Source organism: Rana temporaria, chromosome 4, assembly GCF_905171775.1.
Source record: "Rana temporaria chromosome 4, aRanTem1.1, whole genome shotgun sequence".
Taxonomy (NCBI): domain Eukaryota; kingdom Metazoa; phylum Chordata; class Amphibia; order Anura; family Ranidae; genus Rana; species Rana temporaria.
Genome location: NC_053492.1, coordinates 349,755,219 through 349,775,524, shown reverse-complemented (window position 1 = coordinate 349,775,524; position 20,306 = coordinate 349,755,219). Strand labels below are relative to the sequence as shown.

Here is a 20,306-nt window from a genome sequence, read left to right as displayed (position 1 = left end):
CAATTACTGGTTAAATTTAGACAAACATTATAAGAAACTCTATACATTTTAACTACAAAACTAACTTTGTTGAGCTATTCTTAACCTCATCAATATAAGGCAACATAAATGTAGACATTGCCCAGAGAAGCGTTATAATTCGACAACGTAAAAAAAGAAAACATCTATTTCCAATAAAGGAAATACTAGCATAATAAGCATTTCATATTTAGGTGCCATTACATTTTTATAGTGGTTTATCTTAAACCTTACATTTTTTATTGGAATGTTTTATAGCAATGTGTTTTAGAATACACACTTTATTTAGGAGCAGTTTATGGCTTTACCTCTCTTAAAGTCTAACTCCAACCAAAACAATTTTTATTTTTCAATGGTGGGGGAGGTTTAGAGCTGTTCTTAGATTTCTATTGCTGTTTTTTTTCCTTATTTGGAAGATTTACCCTCACTTCATGTCAGGACAGAGTATGATGATGAATCTCTCCAATGAAGACTCATTTTTTGCACAAGAATGTCTGATAATATTTATACTACTGTCAGTTCAAAAACAAGCAAATGGCGCAAAACAGGAGCTTCCTACTCATCAACCAGTGAACAAGGAAAAGGGGGAAAGGCAGAGAAAATGAACAAGCTATAAATTAATCTATAGATCCCTTGTTAACCCCAGAGAGTCTATGTTAATAGAGTCCATAAAATCTGTATTTTGTTCCACACAACAATAGCAGCTGCTGCTCATAAGAGTGAAATGACTTCTGAGCAAATAAATTGGAACAGCAGAGAGTGCCAGACTTATGCTGGCCATACACTATACGAAAATTCGGCCGAAATTCGGTCGTTCAGACAGTTCTTTCGTTTTGCGGCCAGGACGATAATCGTTGGGACGTTTTTGAACCGAAAAAACGAAGGACACATTTGGAAATTTTTTGCCGAACGAACGATAAATCGGAAGGTTAATGTGTTTCCCGTCCGAACTTTCTGCACTAGGTATATGTAACCAATTTTTTTTTATTTATGTCCACTGAACGATTTATCGGTCATTACATGATGGCACTATCGTTTGCGCTCACGATCGAAACGTTCGTTTTTCGTGGAGTGTATAGCCAGCATTAGACTCCTTTCACACTGGGGCTGTTTGCAGGTGCTATTGCGCCAAAAATAGTACCTGCAAACCGGCCCCAAACAGCGGCTGCTGTTTCTCCAGTGTGAATGCCTGCTAGTGCACACTGGAGCGGTGCACTAGCAGGACCGCTCCAAAAGTCCTCCTAGCAGCATCTTTGGAGCGGTGAGAGGAGTGGTGTGTTTACCACTCCTCCACCGCTCCTTCCCATTAAAAGCATTGGGAAGCCATGGCTATACCGCCGGCAATGCGCCTCTGCAGAGGCGCATTGCCGGCAGTATTAACCCTGTTTTGGCCACTAGTAGGGGTTAAAACCGCACCACTAGTGGCCGAATACCACTGCAATTTCGACGGTAGAGAGCTGCTGAAAAAAGCAGCGCTATACTGCCACCGCACCTCCCGCCCCAGTGTAAAAAGGGGCCTAAGTGCAGTAGTATGACTACTATTTTTATTAAAGAGGAAGTAAACCCTGCAAGAGAAAGGCATAATGAGCTAATATCTCCTTAACCGTGTAGGTTAAAGTGGAGTTCCACCAATTTTTTTTATGTTTGTCTGTGCTGCATGCCCGAATCTCATAGTGTTCAGAATGGACAATTTTTATTTATTTTGTTGCTTGTAAATACCTTTATTTTGTAGTACTTCATTACTTCCTCCTCCTTATTAGCCTAGGCTATTAAGTCACGAGGCTATTCGCAAGGGTTTCTGGGATAGGCATCATGTATCCCAGTAGTCCTTGCAAATAGCCTATTTGCATAGAGAAATAGGCTATTTGCATAGATAAGGGGCGGCAACTTCCTCTGACACTCCCATTGCTATGGAAACCTGACTGAAACCTATTACATCGCTTGTGCAGCACTGAGCATGTGCGAGATCTGCAAGGCTGAAATCCTGGAAGTCATACAGTCTGGCTTCATGATGCCCACACTTAAAATGGCCATGGTCTATTTCTAGATTATAAACTAACTAAATGCTCTAACAACCTAACAAAACAGACCTTAGTTTACAGACTAACTTTACTAGACTACATTAAGCTTGTGTATTACAGGGGTATTTATATTTAAAAAGTGAAATTGTGGGTGGAACTCCCTTTTAAGAAGATATTTCTTGCACATACAGGTAAGCCTTAATCTAGGCTTACCTGTAAGTGGTCAGAAAGGGTTTACAACCACTTTAAAGACCATGGGTCCACAAGGTGAATGGTCAGGATGCGGCTGTAGTCATCCGTATGATCAGATGCTGCTGTAGGATGAGCTAGGTAAGGTTGAGAACCAGGCTGGTACACACAGGGGCACAGGAAGCAGAGAGGCATATGATTACGCGTTTCAAATCCGTGCGTTTTTTTTCTCAAACTGAAGCAGCAGGGCTTTGAAATGCGTAACCACGCCCCTCTGCTTCCTTCTGGTCACTTCTGGTCCAGTGCCACTGTTTGTTACATGCCTGGTTCTTGACATTACCTTTGCTCATACTGTGCACTGTGCTCCTACTACTGCACTTAGTCTGGTTCTCTCTGCTATTTCATTATTTACTATCAGTGCCTTCTTGGGTGACAGACACCATCTTATTTACTTGTATGGTTGTCATAGGGACAAAAAGTGAAGGAAAATCCTCCCCGGTGGGGGTCACAGGGAGAAACATAACCTGGCTTAAATGTTAACTCTATCCAAAGTGAACTGGCTAGAGGTTTTCCCAAAACAAGAAAACATTTATTCCAGCGTAAATTAGAGTTTTTCTTCTAATGTTTTTCCTCTTCGCTCAATATGGTTCTTAAAATAATTACAAAAGGAATTCAAGAAGGCCAGCTCAGTAGTTTTCTAGTATAGTGGAATACTGTGATTCTGGAACAAAGTACTGCAGTAGGATACCTGCCATTAGTGGAGGGCTAATAATTGTGTTTTTAAACCAAACTTCCTTATTGGCTTATGAATGTGTGTCAGGATTGCAAAACCAGAATTGTTTTTGCATTCTCTTAGAAAGAGTCCTGAGATGAACCTGTCAGTAACATGCACATTCATTTTGCTGACCTGTACACTCTCTATGCCATTCTTCTAATAAAAAAAGAAGAGAAACAAAATACAAATATAAAAAGCAGGATATCGTTTCAAGTGAGGAGCTTTTGAAATAATTAGATATTACCAGTTAAAGAAGAGCCCAGTTTAATGGAGAAGCACAATGTTGTTTTAAAATGCCTCCAGTTTGTACTTTTACTTACCTAATAGGAGTGATGCTAATGCTATTTGTGGTTCAGGACCTGGCAACTTGTAAAAGGTTTGTTCATACCCATCAGTGCCACTACATCATGCTACCTCACTTCACACAATATTTACGTTAAACTAAATGGGTAGGTTCCTATTGTAATGACATGCTGACATGGTGGGAACACACATAGGGCCAGATCCACAAAGAGCCGGCGTAACGTAAATATTCCCATTTAAGTTACACTGCCTTAAAATTTCTACCTAAGTGCCCGATCCAGAAAGCACTTACCTAGAAATTTTCGGCTGTGTAACTTAAATTCCGCCGGCGCAAGGCGTTCCTCTTCAAATGGGGGCGATTCCCATTTAAATTAGGCGTGCTCCCGTGCCGGCCGTACTGCGCATGCTCGTGACATCATTTTCCCGACGTGCATAGCGCGAAATTACGTTACGCCGAGCTTTGTGGATCGCGCCGGGTCAATAAAGTTGCGTCGGGAAAAAAAAAGATACGGCGAAAAAAAAAAAATTCAAAACAAAAAAAAAAAACGCGTCGCTGGACAGAAGGGTCTGCTTTTACAAGGTGTAAACAGTTTACACTTTGTAAAAGCAGCCCTAATTTTACACATGCAACTTAATACTTACGGAGAAAAAACTAAGCAGAAAAGCTTTGTGGATCTCCGTAAGTGCTAATTTGCATACCCGAAGCGGCATTTCGACGCAAAATGCCCCCAGCGGCGGATGCAGTACTGCATCCTAAGATCCGGCAGTGTAAGTCGCTTACACATGCCGGATCTTCTGTCTATCTCTTGGAAACTGATTCTGTGGATCAGTTCCAAAGATAGAAACAGGGATACGACGGCGTATCAGTAGATACGCCGGCGTATCCCTCTTTAAGGATCTGGCCCATAGTTACTCCTTGTGCACTTATTTGTTCTTATGTGGATTTACCAGTTTGATTCATGGGGTACTGTTTTTTTTCTGAGGCGGACTTATGGTGAGTATAGTCTTTATAAGTTTAAACATGTTACTTTTTTAGATGTTAACATAGTTGCCAATATTTGAAAATAATTCGTATGGAGACCCTAATGGGGTTGGAAAGAAAAGTGTACCACGTGCTAAAGCACTTGTGTGTGTGGTCAAAATGTAAGCATGGTCAATAAAGTAGGCGTTGCATCTTGGCTTGCAGTGTGACACCTTTTCTCCTTTGCTGTAATTTACATAAAATAGGGTCTGAGATAAACTGAAGAATAAGTTGGAGTAAAAAAAAGTTTCATAATTGGTGTCAGTGGCAGCAATTATAACCAACAGTGTTGATGTCAGCGGTCACAATAACAACTCCCAGCATTTGTGTCAATGGCCACAAAATAACCACACAGCATTGGCATCAGAGATAGCAATAATAACCCCCAGCATTGGTGTCAGTGGCTGAAACAATATCCAACAGCATTGGTGTCAGTGGTAGCAATAATAACCCCCAGCGTTGGTGTCAGTGGGAAAGAAAATAAACCACAGCATTGGTGCCAGTGACACTGATAATACCCCACCAACTACTACCAAATGCCAAGGGCCCTGTAGGACAGCTCATGGGGCACAGTACGCAGGACAGTGTTAAAAATCCTGGAACTGCCCTGCAGGATCCGGGTCACTTGGCAACTATATGTTAATTGATCTCTATGTTCCTTGCAGAAGAGAGAATAATTCCAGTGCCAGACATGCTCATAAACTATGATTCCCTTGCTATACCCCTACGCTGTAAATGAGCAGAGTGGGAATACAGTATAAAGTTCCCAGGTGCATCCTTTCAACTGGTGAACCCTGGAAACATTTTATCTTTATCGTGGGCTACTCGTGTGAGCCAAGCACTATGCGCATAGTGATAACAGCAGTGAAGAGCATATGCAGCTGGGCTAAACTGTGGTAAAACTTTTTACCTGTCCAGTTTTATAAATATTACAGAGTGTGATGCAGCAAGTTCTGATGAGTTCATACATTAGCAAGTAGATTGGTTATGGAGACAGGCACTGTCAGCTTACACTATCATTTGTTTAAATAGTCTTTTACAAAAAACTGAGGTATTTTGAATTTTGTAGTTTTTGCTTTAGAGAGTCCATGGAATTAAGGCTGTATTTATACATTTTGCCGGTCCGGGCCAGCTGCCTTTTGCCCCCTGCATATGCTCACTTGAGAAACGGCACTGTTATAAATATAATCACAGTGTGTAATTTTATTATTTATTGGCCAACATGGTACTTTCTTCCTGCAATTCATTGCTGAGAGCACAATTATTTTATTATTTGTGTCTGCTAGTCAGTAATGACAGATTGCAAAACAGACAAAATGCAGAAAATATGTTTAAATCAGCAAAACATTAAAATGTATGTAAATACAAAAAGCATACCAAAGAAAAAAAAAAAACAGTTGCAGATGTAACAACATCTACCGTCAACAAGCAGACAACTGGAAGGATCTTATAGTGCACTAAAATCCTAGGATTACAGAGAAGTAACAAAAGAGCAAAATATAAAATAACACCAAGGGGGAGGGGGGGGTGTGGGCACCAAGTCCAGCGTAACGGTATCAGGAGCGAAAGCCTTTCTTCCCTGAGGAAATAGAGAAGATTTGGGGTGGTGGCTGAAGAGGGGCATCAAGAATTAAGTAGCTCAGGTAACAACTAGCGGTTGTTCATTCGATTCGATTGCGGTGGGTTGACCATTAGGGGAGGCTGCTTCTCCGAAGTGTGAAGGTAGGGGAGACTTGAAATACGAGAAGAAGTAGTGCTCGAAGTTGGCAAAGTCCTCTGGAGATAATGCTGAGAGCATAAAAGGTTCCCACATGGAGAGAAAGTGAGCTTTAGAGGTTATACGTTTAAAGTCTGTGTTGGCTTGTTCTTTGAATAGAAGGAGAAGGAGCTTCCGTTTGATTTGGGTGATAGTAGGGCAATGAGAAGAAGTCCAATTTTTCAATATGGCCCTCTGTGCGATTAGAAGGCAAATCAGAGACCAGTCCTTGTAGGTGTGAGAAGGGTTTGGGTGTCCAGTGGTAGTTGAACTTGCCGTTCGAGACCATTGCAGTAGTAGGGGGGTCCCAGTATCCAAAGATGAGGAGCAGTGGGTCCTTAGGTAGTTTCAGCAGAGTAATTCCAAAAATGTAGGCTAGTACCTGTTCCTAGAAGGAAGAGATGTAGGAGCACGCCCAGAAGCGGTGGATTAAAAAGGTCTCGGTTGGTGGCACACGGGCATTTTGCGCAATTCTGATCCATTTCGGAACGGAGGAAGGGTATGTGAGCCCGGTGGACCATTTTCAGTTGAGTTTATTTCCATATTTCATTGAGGGTCAGTCGTTGAACTTTGTTGAAGCCCTGCAGCATTTTGTCTATTAGGTCATCATCCGGGAAGTCTTTTCCCCAGTTAGCTGCAGATGAGGATGCCAGAGGGGGGGTAGTCCTTTGAAGTAGAGGTTTGTAAATGTCCGAAATTTTATAGGATCCTTCCAAAAGTAGCTGGTCGGTGAAGTTAGGTGAAAATCACTTACAGGCCTCATTACATGTATCCTTTAAATAGCTGGTGCATTGCCAAAAGTGAAATACATGGGATTGGGGTATTGAAAAAGTTGCGGCAATAGTCGCGAAAGATAAAGGGCGCCCCGTGGAGGTACCACAAAGAGATGAGAACTTTGTAAGTTCCTTTTCCGGCCAGATTTTGAAAGGTTTATGGTCCAGACCAGGAGGGAAACTAGGGTTCCCTTGTATTGGTAGGTGTCTCGACATGAATGGGGATAGCTTGAGGCTTTTTCTGACTTCTCTCCAGGCGATGGCTGTGTCCCTCAGCAGCAGGTTGTGTTGGTATAAAGGCGGGATTGACTTCCACTTGCAGTGGAGAAGGGCCACTAGGGAGAAGGGGTGTGCCATTGCAGACTCCAAGGAGTAGTTCGAATACCGTGAGGATTGCAATATCCAGTCTAAGCTAGTTCTCAATAGGCATGCTAAATTATAGGTTCTAACATTTGGGAGACTAACACCCCCTTCGCGTCTGGGAAGAAATAATTTCTTTAAGGCTATACGTGGTCTCCTGCCCTGCCATATAAATTTGGAAATTTGGAAATAGCTGATTCAATGAGCTTAACGTCTTTATGACGGAGGAGCAGAGGAATAGTTTGCATTGGGTACAACAGTCTAGCAAAACTGACCATTTTTACAAGGTGACATCTTCCCAGGAGCGAAAGGGGCAGATCCAACCAGTTTACCAATTCCTGGGAGATTTTTGTAATCAGGGGGGGTAATTGAGATGGTACAAAGAGGATGGCAATTTCCCAATTTTGATGCCGAGATAGGTGATATGGGATCTAGCGACAGAGAAGATGGAGTGATGAATCCAGGGGGGGTCAGGCCGAGTTCCTAAGGGGAGAATTTCACATTTACGGTAATTTTATGTGGAGACCTGAGCAGGACCCGAATTTATCGAATACCTTTTTGATGGTGTCAGAGGAGGGATCCACCGAAAATATAAGGACGTCGTCCGCAAAGAGGGAGGAGGGCAGATCATGTTTGCCAATTTGGATACCGTGTAGGGGTGCTTCTTGAGTAAGGTGTCTGGATAGGGGTTCTAAGGCAATATTGAAGAGGAGCGGGGACAAAGGGCAGCCCTGTCGTGTGCCCTTGTGGAGGCGAAATTTATCCGAGAGTAGGCCCACAGCCACCAATTTAGCCGTAGGGGTTGTGTACATGGCGTTAATGAGGTGACAAAAGGGACCTGAAAAACCCATTCTTTTCATAGACATGGAGAGCCAATCGAAGCTGACATTGTCGAAGGCTTTCTCCGCATCTAATGTAATGATGGAGAAGTCGCCATCTGGATTTTGTATGGCATGTTCCAGGGCCAGCATGACTTTGCAGATATTTAGAGTGGCTGTTCTGCCTCTCACAAAACCAGATTGCGCTGGATGTATCAGGGAGGGGATGATGTCGGCGAGCTCTATTTTTGTTTAAAGCGCAAAAAAATAAAAACCGCAGAGGTGATCAAATACCACCAAAAGAAAGCTCTATTTGTGGGAAAAAAAGGACGCCATTTTGTTTGGAAGCCACATCGCACGACTGCGCAATTGCCAGTTAAAAGCGACGCAGTGCCGAATCGCAAAAAGGGGCCTGGTCCTTTACCTGCATATTGGTCCGGGTCTTAAGTGGTTAAAGAAGTTTAGAGGTAGAAAAGAAACAGTGCCAGTGCATCGAGGAGCAGCCGCGTTTTGGCAGAAAAAAACACTTAATGCATGTTAACTTATCTAAATGCCAATTTAGCACTTGAGCGTTAATTCATTTCAGTGGCCAAAATAAATTACTATGAATTGATGCCCAAATACTTTGACACACCTAAACGTGCCTAAAGGTGTTACACATGTTTACAAGTGTCAAGTTTTTTTTCTGCATAAACACTGCTGCCAGGAGAAAAGGCATCTAGGAAAGATGGTAGGGTGTATGATCCCTAATACATTATGAGTATTGAGTTATAATTACTAGTACTGTACATTAGAGACTTAAGCCCCATACACACTATCAGTTTTCCTGCAGGTTTTTCTCTTCAGGTTTACCAAAACCATCTAATATGAGGTCAAACCTCAAGAGTTTCAATTTGTATGCAATCAGGCAGGCCCTTGCACTACATGGTTTTGGTAAACCTGAAGAGAAAAACCTTCAGGAAAACTGATAGTGTGTATGGGGCTTTAGACAAACACACTCACACGACTACACGGATAGCAATTGCAACATGGGACACAGTACATAAAAGGGAAACGTGGGAATACAATTCCCCTCTAATACCACTATGCGACACAAATTACTTTGCACCAGGGAAAGAGAGTTTGTTTGGTAATTCGATTAAGCAAAAAGACGCACAGTTAAAAGATATTACAGTGAAAGGTAAATTATGCACTTTCCAGGAACTGACAAACAAAAAAGAGGTACTGGAAGTAAACAGGTGGAGGTATGCACAGTTGAAACACTTTGTGGAGTCCCTTGCCCAACCGATCAGGTCTGAGGACAGTCTGCTCCCACTGGAGTGGCTGTGCATAGCGATAGACAGAAGGAGAGGGATTTTGAGGATTTACAAAATTCTGAACGGATTAAAAATATCGGGGGCCCCCGGCATTTATTAGAAAATGGGAACTGGAGTCACGGAGGTAGATGTTTGTAAAATACTACGGCTGACACATGCTATATCATTGGATTGTAGCTCGACAGAAATTAATTATAAGTGTTTGGAAAGTTGGTATATAACCCCAGACAAATTACATCTCTATCAAAAAGAAGCCTCTAAATTATGCTGGAGGGGATGTGCGGAAACTGGAACTATGTCCCATATATGGTGGACATGCCCTAAAATGAAAGTATATTGGAAAGAAGTAATACTAATTTTAGAAGAATTTACGGGCATTAAAATACCTCAGGAGCCATGGGTCTTTCTGTTCCACGGGGTCAGAATGTCCATCAAACAATATAGGAGAACATTGCTGCACCATATCTTAAATGCAGCGAAAAGTTTAATTCCTAGGCAGTCGAAGGATCCAGAGAGGCCTTCGTTGAGGAATTGGTTTAGTAAAATAAACCAAACTTTTAATATGGAATTTCTAAGGTTCAGGGGTGAAGTAGGGTTCGAAAGTAGATGGAAAGACTAGTTAAAGTACAAGCAATCACCAAGATATATCAAACGAATGGCAGAGGGAAGGTTGGGGGGTGAGTGTGATGGGGCGGGATTTTTAGACAAATATTTGGAGAGAAGGGGGGGAGGGGGGTACACATTTCTTTTTTTTCTTTTCTTTTTTTTAGACTGTTGGTAAGATATACATGTAGGGCCGGTAGTGGCTAACTGGCCTGGCCCTGACGGTATTTGTTTTGTATGAATTTTTGTCTAAAAAAAGTAAAAACCTAATAAAGAAATTGAAAAAAAAAAAAATTACTAGTACAAACATAGGGAGCATTATTTTCAATCTCAAATTTTGGAGTTTTGCTTTGAAGGTTACAAAAAGGACACCTAATTATATATGTCATAGGTCCTATTCTTCCTTTGCTTTAGATTTAATTACCGTATTTTATCGGCGTATAACACACACTTTTTTCCCTCTGAAAACAGAGGGTAAACAGTGCCTGCGTGTTATACGCCGATATCATGTTTTACCAATAGGGGGCGGGAATCGGGCAGTCCGCCCCAGGAGCCACCTGTGACGAGATCCTTTCTCGCCCAGGTCCTGCTCTCCCGACACTCCTCTGCTACCAGTGAGTCAGCTTGCAGATTGCAACGTCTGATGGTCCAGTCATCCAAGGTTCCGGGATCCGAATTACAGCTATGTGCCATTCGGACCCATTAAGAACAAACACCAGGCAGGCTGTATGTAAGTTCCAACAGGACTCTTTATTTTCAATTACACAGCACACTTTTATACAGAATTTGGAACATCCCACCCCCAACAACCGCTTTCCTATTGGTCAATTGTAAAGTATATGCAGTCTTCACTCAGGTCCCCCTTGACCATGCAAATGAGGACTTGAAATTGTCAACAGGGATTGGTCCAATAGCTTGGATAGAAAGACTTGTGTATTGAGACAGAAGCCCCAGGGGGTAATCAATGTACACAATAACCCGGTTCTAGCTAGACGGACTGACTCCGACACCCGCTCTTAACCTGCAGAACACAATAAAAGGTATTTCGCAAGCTGGTTCCACTTAGCATTTCAAAAGCCTTGCATTGAATGTCCCTCTCCTGTGTAACAGATGTCAAGTAGAAACACTTTAATATCTCAAGGTCCATGACATTACTTCCCCTGGGAAACAGTCCAACAGCCGCAGTGGGACCCAAACGGGTCAACTCGAGGATGTTGGAAGAGTAGTCTTAAAGTTCCAGGACTGTCTGCTGGGATGACCCATCTGCCTTCCTGTTTTGAGGTCCTGGCCCATAATCGGACGGTAAGAGGCTCACATTCAGTCCTCTCCAAAAGCCCCTGTCCCGGCTAGGTCTGTCACACATCTCCCCCTTTGGCAGGAGACTAACACAGGGAGAGACCCCAATTCCGGTACCCACCCAGTACCCCAGATACTTTGTCCCAAAGAGAGCATTACTCACCCAGCCAATCTCTGCCTCTCTCAGAGAACACGCCTGCCGCTGGGGAGAGGCCTGGACTGGCCCTTCTCCCTGGAGTCCTTTCAGCCGCTGGAGAGAAGACAGGGTGGCTGGGCTCAGTTCATCATGCCGTTGGGAATCTGGGCCAACTGGCCACCATTCCTGGGGTATACCAGTGGAGACTGCAGTCCCATCCACTGAGGCTAGGTAAAAATCCCCCGGTGCTTGCAAAGCAAAGCCGACATTCTCCTGTCTCAGTGCCGCACCATGTTCTGGGGTTGTGTCCGTGGAGATCGGAGTCCCATCCACTACCACCGGAACCCCCTCTTCTGTTAGTTGTGAGCAGAGGCCCGGGGCACTCTGCTCTGTTGCCAGCTCTTCCGCTGGGTTGCTGTGAGTGGGGACCACAGTCCCATCCACCGATATCCGCTCAAGCTGTAGTTGTGTGCAGCAGCCAGTAGCATCCTGTCCTGCTGCCAGTGATTCAGCTGGGAGTACGGGCTTTACCACCTCAGCTTGTTGCTGGGGAGGGGGGCCAACCGCCCCGGCTCCCTGGAACTCCACAGTTGGTCCCGGTGCTGGGCAGAGATGGCTAGCACTCTGCCCTGTTGCCAGCACTTCTGCTGGGGGGATGAACATTGGGGTAGTGTCCAATTGCTGGGGAGGGAGAATTGCTTCCTCTACTCCCGGTGGGGATATCTGCTGTTGGGGCAACAGCTCACGCAGATCCTCTGTCATGAAATACCTCAGCCACCAGATGGCGCTAGCGGCGCATCGGCGCGCGCGGGGCACGCGCAATCGCGGCAACGGCGCGCACGGGCACGCGCACCGGCGGCAACGGCGCGCACGGGCACGCGCACCGGCGGCAACGGCGCACGGGCACGTGCAAACGGCAATTCGGCGCCAAAACAAGGTACTTAAGGCGTCCTGGGAGTCTGGCCCCTTGCTGTCCGGTCTGAAGTGTCTCCTGAACCTGCCAGTACCTGTTACCCCTGCTTGAATCCTGATCCTGATACCCGGCTTGTTCCTGTTGATCCTGTCTTCCGCCTGCCCTGACCTTTTGGCTTGCTCCGACCATCCCTCTGCCTCATCCCTGGTACTCTGCCGCCCGCCTGTTACTGACCCGGCTTGACGACCCCTCTACCATCCTGACCTTCCTGCGCCTGATCGGCTGGTCCAGCTTCTCTCCGGCTTCTGGGACTTGCACTGTCTTCTGGGACTTGTTGCTGCTTGATCTTCCAGACCTCTTCCCACCGGTCTGCTACTTGCCAGGCTGCACCTGCCTTCCAGAGACTCCATCAGATCCTGCAGAAGCAACCAACAGCCCCTGCATCAGCGTCTCTCCAGGCGCTTGTGCGACTCTGCATTTCCGTTCCTCCTGTCTACTCTATCAGGGGTCCCGGAATCAGAGGAGTAACGGCTGCCACTTCCTGCACGTCGGGCTCACCCTCTGAGGTACGTGACATCCTCTCTCAGACTCTCCGGATCCACCTCTTTTTCTGATGCTGGGCAGATGCCAGAGGCACTCTGCCCTGTTGCCAGCACTTCTGCTTTGGGAATGGCAAGCTCCCGTTTTTCCACTGCTGATTCATCAGCCAGGATTTCAGCGTTGTCAGCTGATATTTCCTCATAGTCCCAGGCAAAGGGAGCCCCATCCTGCTGCTGAGCGGAGTCTAGCAGCTGTTTGTAGGCGATTTCCAGCTCATGTTGCCACTCTCGTTCTCTCTGTTGCCGTTCTCGTTCTCTCTGTTGCCGCTCTCGTGCTCTCTGTTGCCGCTCTTGTTCTCTCTGTTCCTGCAGCTGGAGGTCTCTAATGGTATTCTGTATGGCGGTCTCTGATGGGTTAGCACCATATAATGCCAACCGCTGTTGAACTCGCTGCTGGAACAAGTCTCCAACTGACTGGGGTCCTGCATCACCATCCCTCTGATCCATCTCGGCTAGCGCAATGATCAGGGTGGCCTTGTTCTTCCCACCGGTCTCTCCACGGCTCTCAAGCAAGTCTTTTAGCATGGTTCTCCTCCAGGCTGCATAGCTGGTCATTCATGGTGGTGGTTTGGAGTTGTCCCAGTAACTGGAGAGCAAATCCCACTGCTGCCACCAATGTGACAAGATCCTTTCTCGCCCAGGTCCTGCTCTCCCGACACTCCTCTGCTACCAGTGAGTCAGCTTGCAGATTGCAACGTCTGATGGTCCAGTCATCCAAGGTTCCGGGATCCGAATTACAGCTATGTGCCATTCGGACCCATTAAGAACAAACACCAGGCAGGCTGTATGTAAGTTCCAACAGGACTCTTTATTTTCAATTACACAGCACACTTTTATACAGAATTTGGAACATCCCACCCCCAACAACCGCTTTCCTATTGGTCAATTGTAAAGTATATGCAGTCTTCACTCAGGTCCCCCTTGACCATGCAAATGAGGACTTGAAATTGTCAACAGGGATTGGTCCAATAGCTTGGATAGAAAGACTTGTGTATTGAGACAGAAGCCCCAGGGGGTAATCAATGTACACAATAACCCGGTTCTAGCTAGACGGACTGACTCCGACACCCGCTCTTAACCTGCAGAACACAATAAAAGGTATTTCGCAAGCTGGTTCCACTTAGCATTTCAAAAGCCTTGCATTGAATGTCCCTCTCCTGTGTAACAGATGTCAAGTAGAAACACTTTAATATCTCAAGGTCCATGACACCACCCAGTGGGGGGGTGTCAGGCTGGCTGTCCCGCATCCCCTGGCCCTGGAACAATGCTCCCTGCAAAAAAAAATTCACTTGCCAGCCCCTTCTACACCGCTCCTCCTGTGTCAGTGTCATTGTAAAACGAAGGTTGTAAGTAACTTTATAGCTCCGTTTTTTCTGGCTGCTCTCCTCCTCCTCTGAGTATAGCTTTGATTGGGGGAGGAGAGCAGTCACATTACCTACTATGTAACATCAGAGGAGAGCAGTCATGTGACCAGGTCAGTGAAAAAAAACTGAGCTATTGAGGTAGATGGAAGCTTCAGTTTGCAATAGGAGTGACACAGGAGGAGCAGTGTGGAAGGGGCTGACAGTGATTTTTTTTTCTACCTAACTGTAGAGAATGCTGGCAGCACTGTCCCAGGAGACTGGGGGTCTCATGTGAGTGCAGTGTGACTACTGGATGGGGGCTGTATAATGGATGGTGGGATGTATAATGGATGGGGAGGCTGTATAATGGATGGGGTATGTATAATAGATGGGGGGATGTATAATGAATGGAGGGATGTATAATGGATGGGGGGATGTGTACTGTATGGGGGGATGTATAGTGGATGTGGGGGAATGTATAGTGGATGGGGGGCTGTGTACTGGATAGGGGGATGTGTACTGGATGAGGGGCTGTGTACTGGATGGGGGGGATGTATAATGGACAGGGGCTGTATACTGGGAGGGGGGCTGTATAATGGATGGGGGGATGTATAATGGATGGGGGGGATGTATAATGGATGGGGGGGGGGCTGTGTACTGGGGAGGGGGCTGTGATTTTTTTCCTTAAACTCCCCTCTTAAAATTAGGGTGCGTGTTATACGCCTGTGCGTGTTATACGCCGATAAATACGGTAGTCAAGTATAGTGTTTGTTCTATTTATTGCCAAAATGCCACTAGTTATGTATTTCCATGATTAAACATATAGCAACTGTCAAATGTGTAAAAAGCCATTATCAACATATTTCCTAGCCCCAATGCATTTTTATTGGTAGCGTGTCTAATAAGAAATGAAAAGCAAGACTATGATATTTTTGTGGTTTAAAGGGTTTATTATTGTTTTAAAAAAAATACTTGTAATAATACCAAGCAAATGTTTGTGATTTTTATTTTTTTTTGCCCTTGAAGGTTGCTGGATCTGGGCTTTTTTTCTACTTTTCGACCTTCACTATAGATCTGAAAATTGTAATTGTGTTACTAGGGTTCTTTTAATGTAATATTTTCCCCCTTTTTCTGTTATACTGATCTTTATATTCTTGTCTTTTTCAATAGCAAATTGCTCTCCGCCTTGTCAGAATGGTGGAATGTGCTTACGCCCACATCTCTGTGTGTGCAAACCTGGTACCAAAGGTAAAGTCTGTGAAGAAAGAGCAACCCAAGGCACATCTTCTGGCAGAACAGGAGACCAAGGTGCAGGTGCTCCAGCCCCACCCATACGTCCAATTCCCCAACAAGCTGCTCTCCAGCCCATACCAAGGAAAGTACAGTTCTCTCCAGAACACAACCAAGGTGGACAAGTTACTCAGGCACTCAAACAAAAGCCACACATTATCTTGTCACAACCACAGTAAGTATAAATGAGAAATGCATACCCTTTCTTTTTGACAAACAAGACTTAAAATCTGCAAAAACCTAAAATGTACCATTTTACGTGATGGAAAGCAGTGTTACTTACAGGGTAAACAATTAGATTAGTAAACCACATTATAGAACATTCAAGTATTACATGTATTAAGTAAAAAAATTAAGAATATTGGGCCAGATTCACATAGAATTCCGGAGGCGTAACGTATGTCATTTACGTTACACCGCCGCAAGTTTTAAGCGCAAGTGCTTGATTTACAAAGCACTTGGCTGTAAACTTGCGGCGGCGTAGCGTAAATCCATCCGGCGCAAGCACGCCTAATTCAAATGGGGCGTGTATCATTTAAATTAGGCGCGTTCCCGCGCCGAACGTACTGCGCATGCTCCGTTTTGTAATTTCCTGCCGTGCTTTGTGCGAAATGACGTCGCACCGACGTAATTTTTTGAACGGCGACGTGCGTTACATTCTTTCCTATTCCCGGACGACTTACGCAAAAAAATTTAAAATTTGACGCGGGAACGACGGCTATACTTTAACATGGCTGGTCTTACTATAAGCCATGAAATAGCAGCCGTAACTTTACGCCGGGAAAAGCCGACTAGCGACGACGTAAGAGAATGCGACGACCTTCGTGGATCGCCGTAAACAGCTAATTAGCATACCTGACGCGGAAAACGACGCCAACTCCACCCAGCGGGCGCCGAAGTATTGCATCCTAAGATCCGAAGGCATACGAAGCCGTACGCCTGTCAGATCTTAGCCAAATGCCGTTGTATCTTTGTTTGAGAATTCAAAATAAAGATACGGGGAGCTGTGGTGGCTCAACGCGATTGGCACTGCGCTGACAAGCCATTCACCTCTGCAGCTAGAGGTTCGGATCCCGGTCTCGGCTTCATGTGAATTGAGTTTGGTGGTCTCAGCCCGGCTCCCGGTGGGTGTGCTATGCAAGGTAAGCCTGTGCTTAGTACGCCCACCCCCCTCCCACAAAAACCACCACACCTACACAGGCACTCTAAATTGGGTTAACACACTCACATTGATCACGCGGTCTCTAAAAGAGAGGCGAAGGACTAATGGGGCTGGTTGAGCGGGCTAATCCTCTCACTCCCTTATAGGGAGTCCCTCTGCCCCGTTGGGCTTCAAAGCGGAGCAGGTAGGGCGGGCTGTGTGGGAGGACCCCCTCACACACCCGCCATTGCCACCCGGGGCATGGAGAAAGGTGGCAGATTGCCTCTGGGGGAGGCCTGCCTACTCCCAACTCCTGCAGTCCGGCTCCTCTCTCGAGTACACGCACAAAAATACACTTTAAAAAAAATAAAAAAAATAAAAATAAAGATACGATGCGGCAAATTTGAAAGTACGCCGGCGTATCAGTAGATACGCCGGCGTACTCTCACTGTGAATCTGGCCCATTGTTTTTTCTTCAGGTCTAGTATTGATAGAGCCTTCAGCTAACATAACAGGTACAAAGCTCCACCACTGTTGTGTTTTCTTAATTGGAATGATATTGTCATCCTGTGTGTTTTCAGAATTGGGTTTTAAATAATAATTACCTCTTGTTAGGTGCTAAACGTATAATTATTTTATCATTGTCTAATTTCCAACCATAAACACTCCAGATGTGTGTTGTCTGTTCACCCTTGACCTTGAATGTATGATAAAGGAAAGGCACAGTTTATTTGTACAGTACAAAGAATGATACATGTCAGATAGCACAATTTCTTGTATCCTAGTTTTATTAGATCCCCTTAGCCATGTCCTTTTGCAAAGTCTCCTTGCTAATATTGCTGGCACTGCTACACCACTTGGCACAGGTCTTGGCTCTACTGCTGCATTCTTAGTTTTTTTTATTTTTTATTTCAAAATGTGTTTATTAAACAAGTTAGACATTTTCAAATGTACACACAATGTACTTGCAGATATCCATAGTTACATATCACGAGTTACATATCACGGTTATCCTAGTGCCCCTTACTTTAATCCAATTAGCATGACCTTCAAGTCCACAATACGCTGACGCACAGATACATATATATTACAGCTCGTATTAAACAGCCCCAGCACTTCAAGATCTCCCCGTAGGGCATTTCTAGATTCTGGACCCTGGGACTTAGCCCAGGGGTATCCAATCATGGTGACCAGATTCTCTTGAATCTGCTGCATTCGTTGTAATGTCAAACAAATTCAGAAATCAAGAGGACGCAGGAGTCTTGCTCATTATGACTATGACAGATTGGTGGGGCTAAAAACGAACACATTTTTAATCAATGGAATCTACAATTGATACAACGTACTATAAGTTATTTAAACCTGTGGGTGGATTGAACCTGTCGACATCTGCCCAGAGAACTGTAGATCAATCATGGGTGGACTGAGGGCTTGTTTACCCCTAATGCTTTAGAATGTATTTCTTGAACGCATGCACAATAAAATGCGTTCAAGAAATGCGCCGTCCGTGGACATATCCTAGTGTGCATTGCTCCAAATACGCCGCAAGGACGTATTGGTTTTGACGTGAACGTAAATTACATCCAGCCCCATTCACGGACGACTTACCAAACAACGTAAAATATTCAAAATTCGACGCGGGAACGACGTCCATACTTAACATTGGTAGGCCGCATGTACGCCACCATATAGTTGGGGTAACTTTACGCCGGGAAAAGCCTAACGTAAACGGCGTATCTGTACTGCGTCGGCCGGGCGTACGTTCGTGAATTCGCGTATCTAGGTGATTTACATATTTCTAGGCGTAAATCAGCGTACACGCCCCTAGCGGCCAGCGTAAATATGCAGTTACGATCCGACGGCGTAAGAGACTTACGCCGGTCGAATCTAATAGAAATCTATGCGTAACTGATTCTAAGAATCAGGCGCATAGATACGACGGCACAACTCAGAGATACGACGGCGTATCTGGAGATACGCCGTCGTATCTCCTTTGTGAATCTGGGCCTGTGTGTTCAGTTCCAGGGCTTTAAAATAGGACAAAAGCATGCATTTTTTTTTTGCACCAAAACATTTGTAAAAGTGTGTAAATGTACTGGAATGTACATAAATCCTTGGCACTCAGATTTTTCAAATGTAAAAATTGTGGTGTAAACTAGTCCAAATACTTTACCATTCATGTTTGAGAATTTGCAGCAATATAAATCCACATTTGTCTTTGCATTTTTAATGTTCTGGCTTGCAGGGAATAATTATATTGGCAGAGAATGTAGTATGACATTTAATTATATTAAAATATAATAGAATGTATCTGTGGGTCAGTATGACATTACATGATTAATGCTGTTCATCTCCATAGCATATGATGGTAGGCATGACTTTCATATAGAATAAGACTAAGGCCCCTTTCACACCGGGGCGGGAGGTGCAGTGGCGGTATAGTGCCGCTATACCATCGGAATTGCAGCAGTATTAACCCGGAAAAGGGTTAATACCGCCCGCAGTGCGCCTCTGCAGAGGCGCATTGCCGGTGGTATAGCCGCGGTGTCCCATTGTTTTCAATGGGAAGGAGCGGTGGAGAAGCGGTAAACACACCGCTCCTCTCACCGCTCCAAAGATGCTGCTGTCAGGACTTTTGGAGCGGTACCGCCAGTGCATCGCCTCAGTGTGAAAGCACTTGAGTTTCTGGAAAAATATAGTTTGTTTGCTTATATTTCCAGAAATGCAGAAACAACAGCATATACTTTATGATCCGACTAGTTATTATTCGACTAACTTTAGGATCCAGGACATTCTCCTTTTCTTAGCTTCTCTCCAAAAACCCCAGTGCTTGAGCTTTCATAACACTTAGCTTAGTTTTCTAATGTTCACAAAATCTTCCAAAGTTTGTTTCTATGCCAAAATACTAACTCACTAGATGTGGTAGGGTGTGTGTTTCACCTAACGTGGTATTAAACTCTTGCATAATTGCTGACGGGTAAGGTTTTTATGACAGAATAGACTCTATTGGTCTCTTCTGTCATAAATGCCACCCCTGCCTGTCAGCTGTCAAGTACGCTGACCTGTGCATGCGCATGTGTACATTTACAGCACCCACTCTGGGCTGTGGGGATGCAACTCCTGTGCGTATGCACGGGAGTGACGTCATAGTGGCCTGGCCATTCAAGCAGCCGAACAGATGGAACCCAGAAGGAAGACCAGGCGAAGATGGAAGCACCTGGGACTAGCAGGTGTGGTAACAGTGCATGATTGGGGGACACATTATGTCAGGTAAGACTGCCATAATGTGCCAGTATGCGGTGCATACAACAAATTATGGCACAAACCTTCAGGGAGCTAGGTTATTTAAAAAAAATAAAGTTTAATACCATTTTACCTTCTGTAAATGAAAAAAGTATGTGTTTTCTAAAATTTAAAGTGGAACTTCATTGTCTCAATTAATTGACTATTTTTAATCCTTATGCTGCTAGCATTAGTAAATAGGAAAGCCTGCATGCATGCCTGAGCTGTGGACATATGGATTCCAGGAAGTAAATGCTACAAGATACATCTGCCCTTACTCAAGATGGTCAGGACCAGAAATGCTGGGGGGCGTTTTTCAAAGTGATTTCTTAACAAAATAAAGTTTAGAGACA

The 20,306-nt window shown here is 44.7% G+C and overlaps 1 protein-coding gene across 4 annotated transcripts in view; it reads left to right on the top strand.

The window, feature by feature from the left end:
- Nucleotides 1-20,306, top strand: part of LTBP1 (latent transforming growth factor beta binding protein 1) — a 447,138-nt gene that overhangs the window by 85,173 nt on the left and 341,659 nt on the right. For all 4 annotated transcript variants that reach the window (XM_040350808.1, XM_040350809.1, XM_040350810.1 and 1 more), the window contains exon 3: nt 15,411-15,705. In XM_040350808.1, the coding sequence (XP_040206742.1) occupies nt 15,411-15,705 (295 nt within the window). The remainder of the gene's footprint in view (nt 1-15,410; nt 15,706-20,306) is intronic.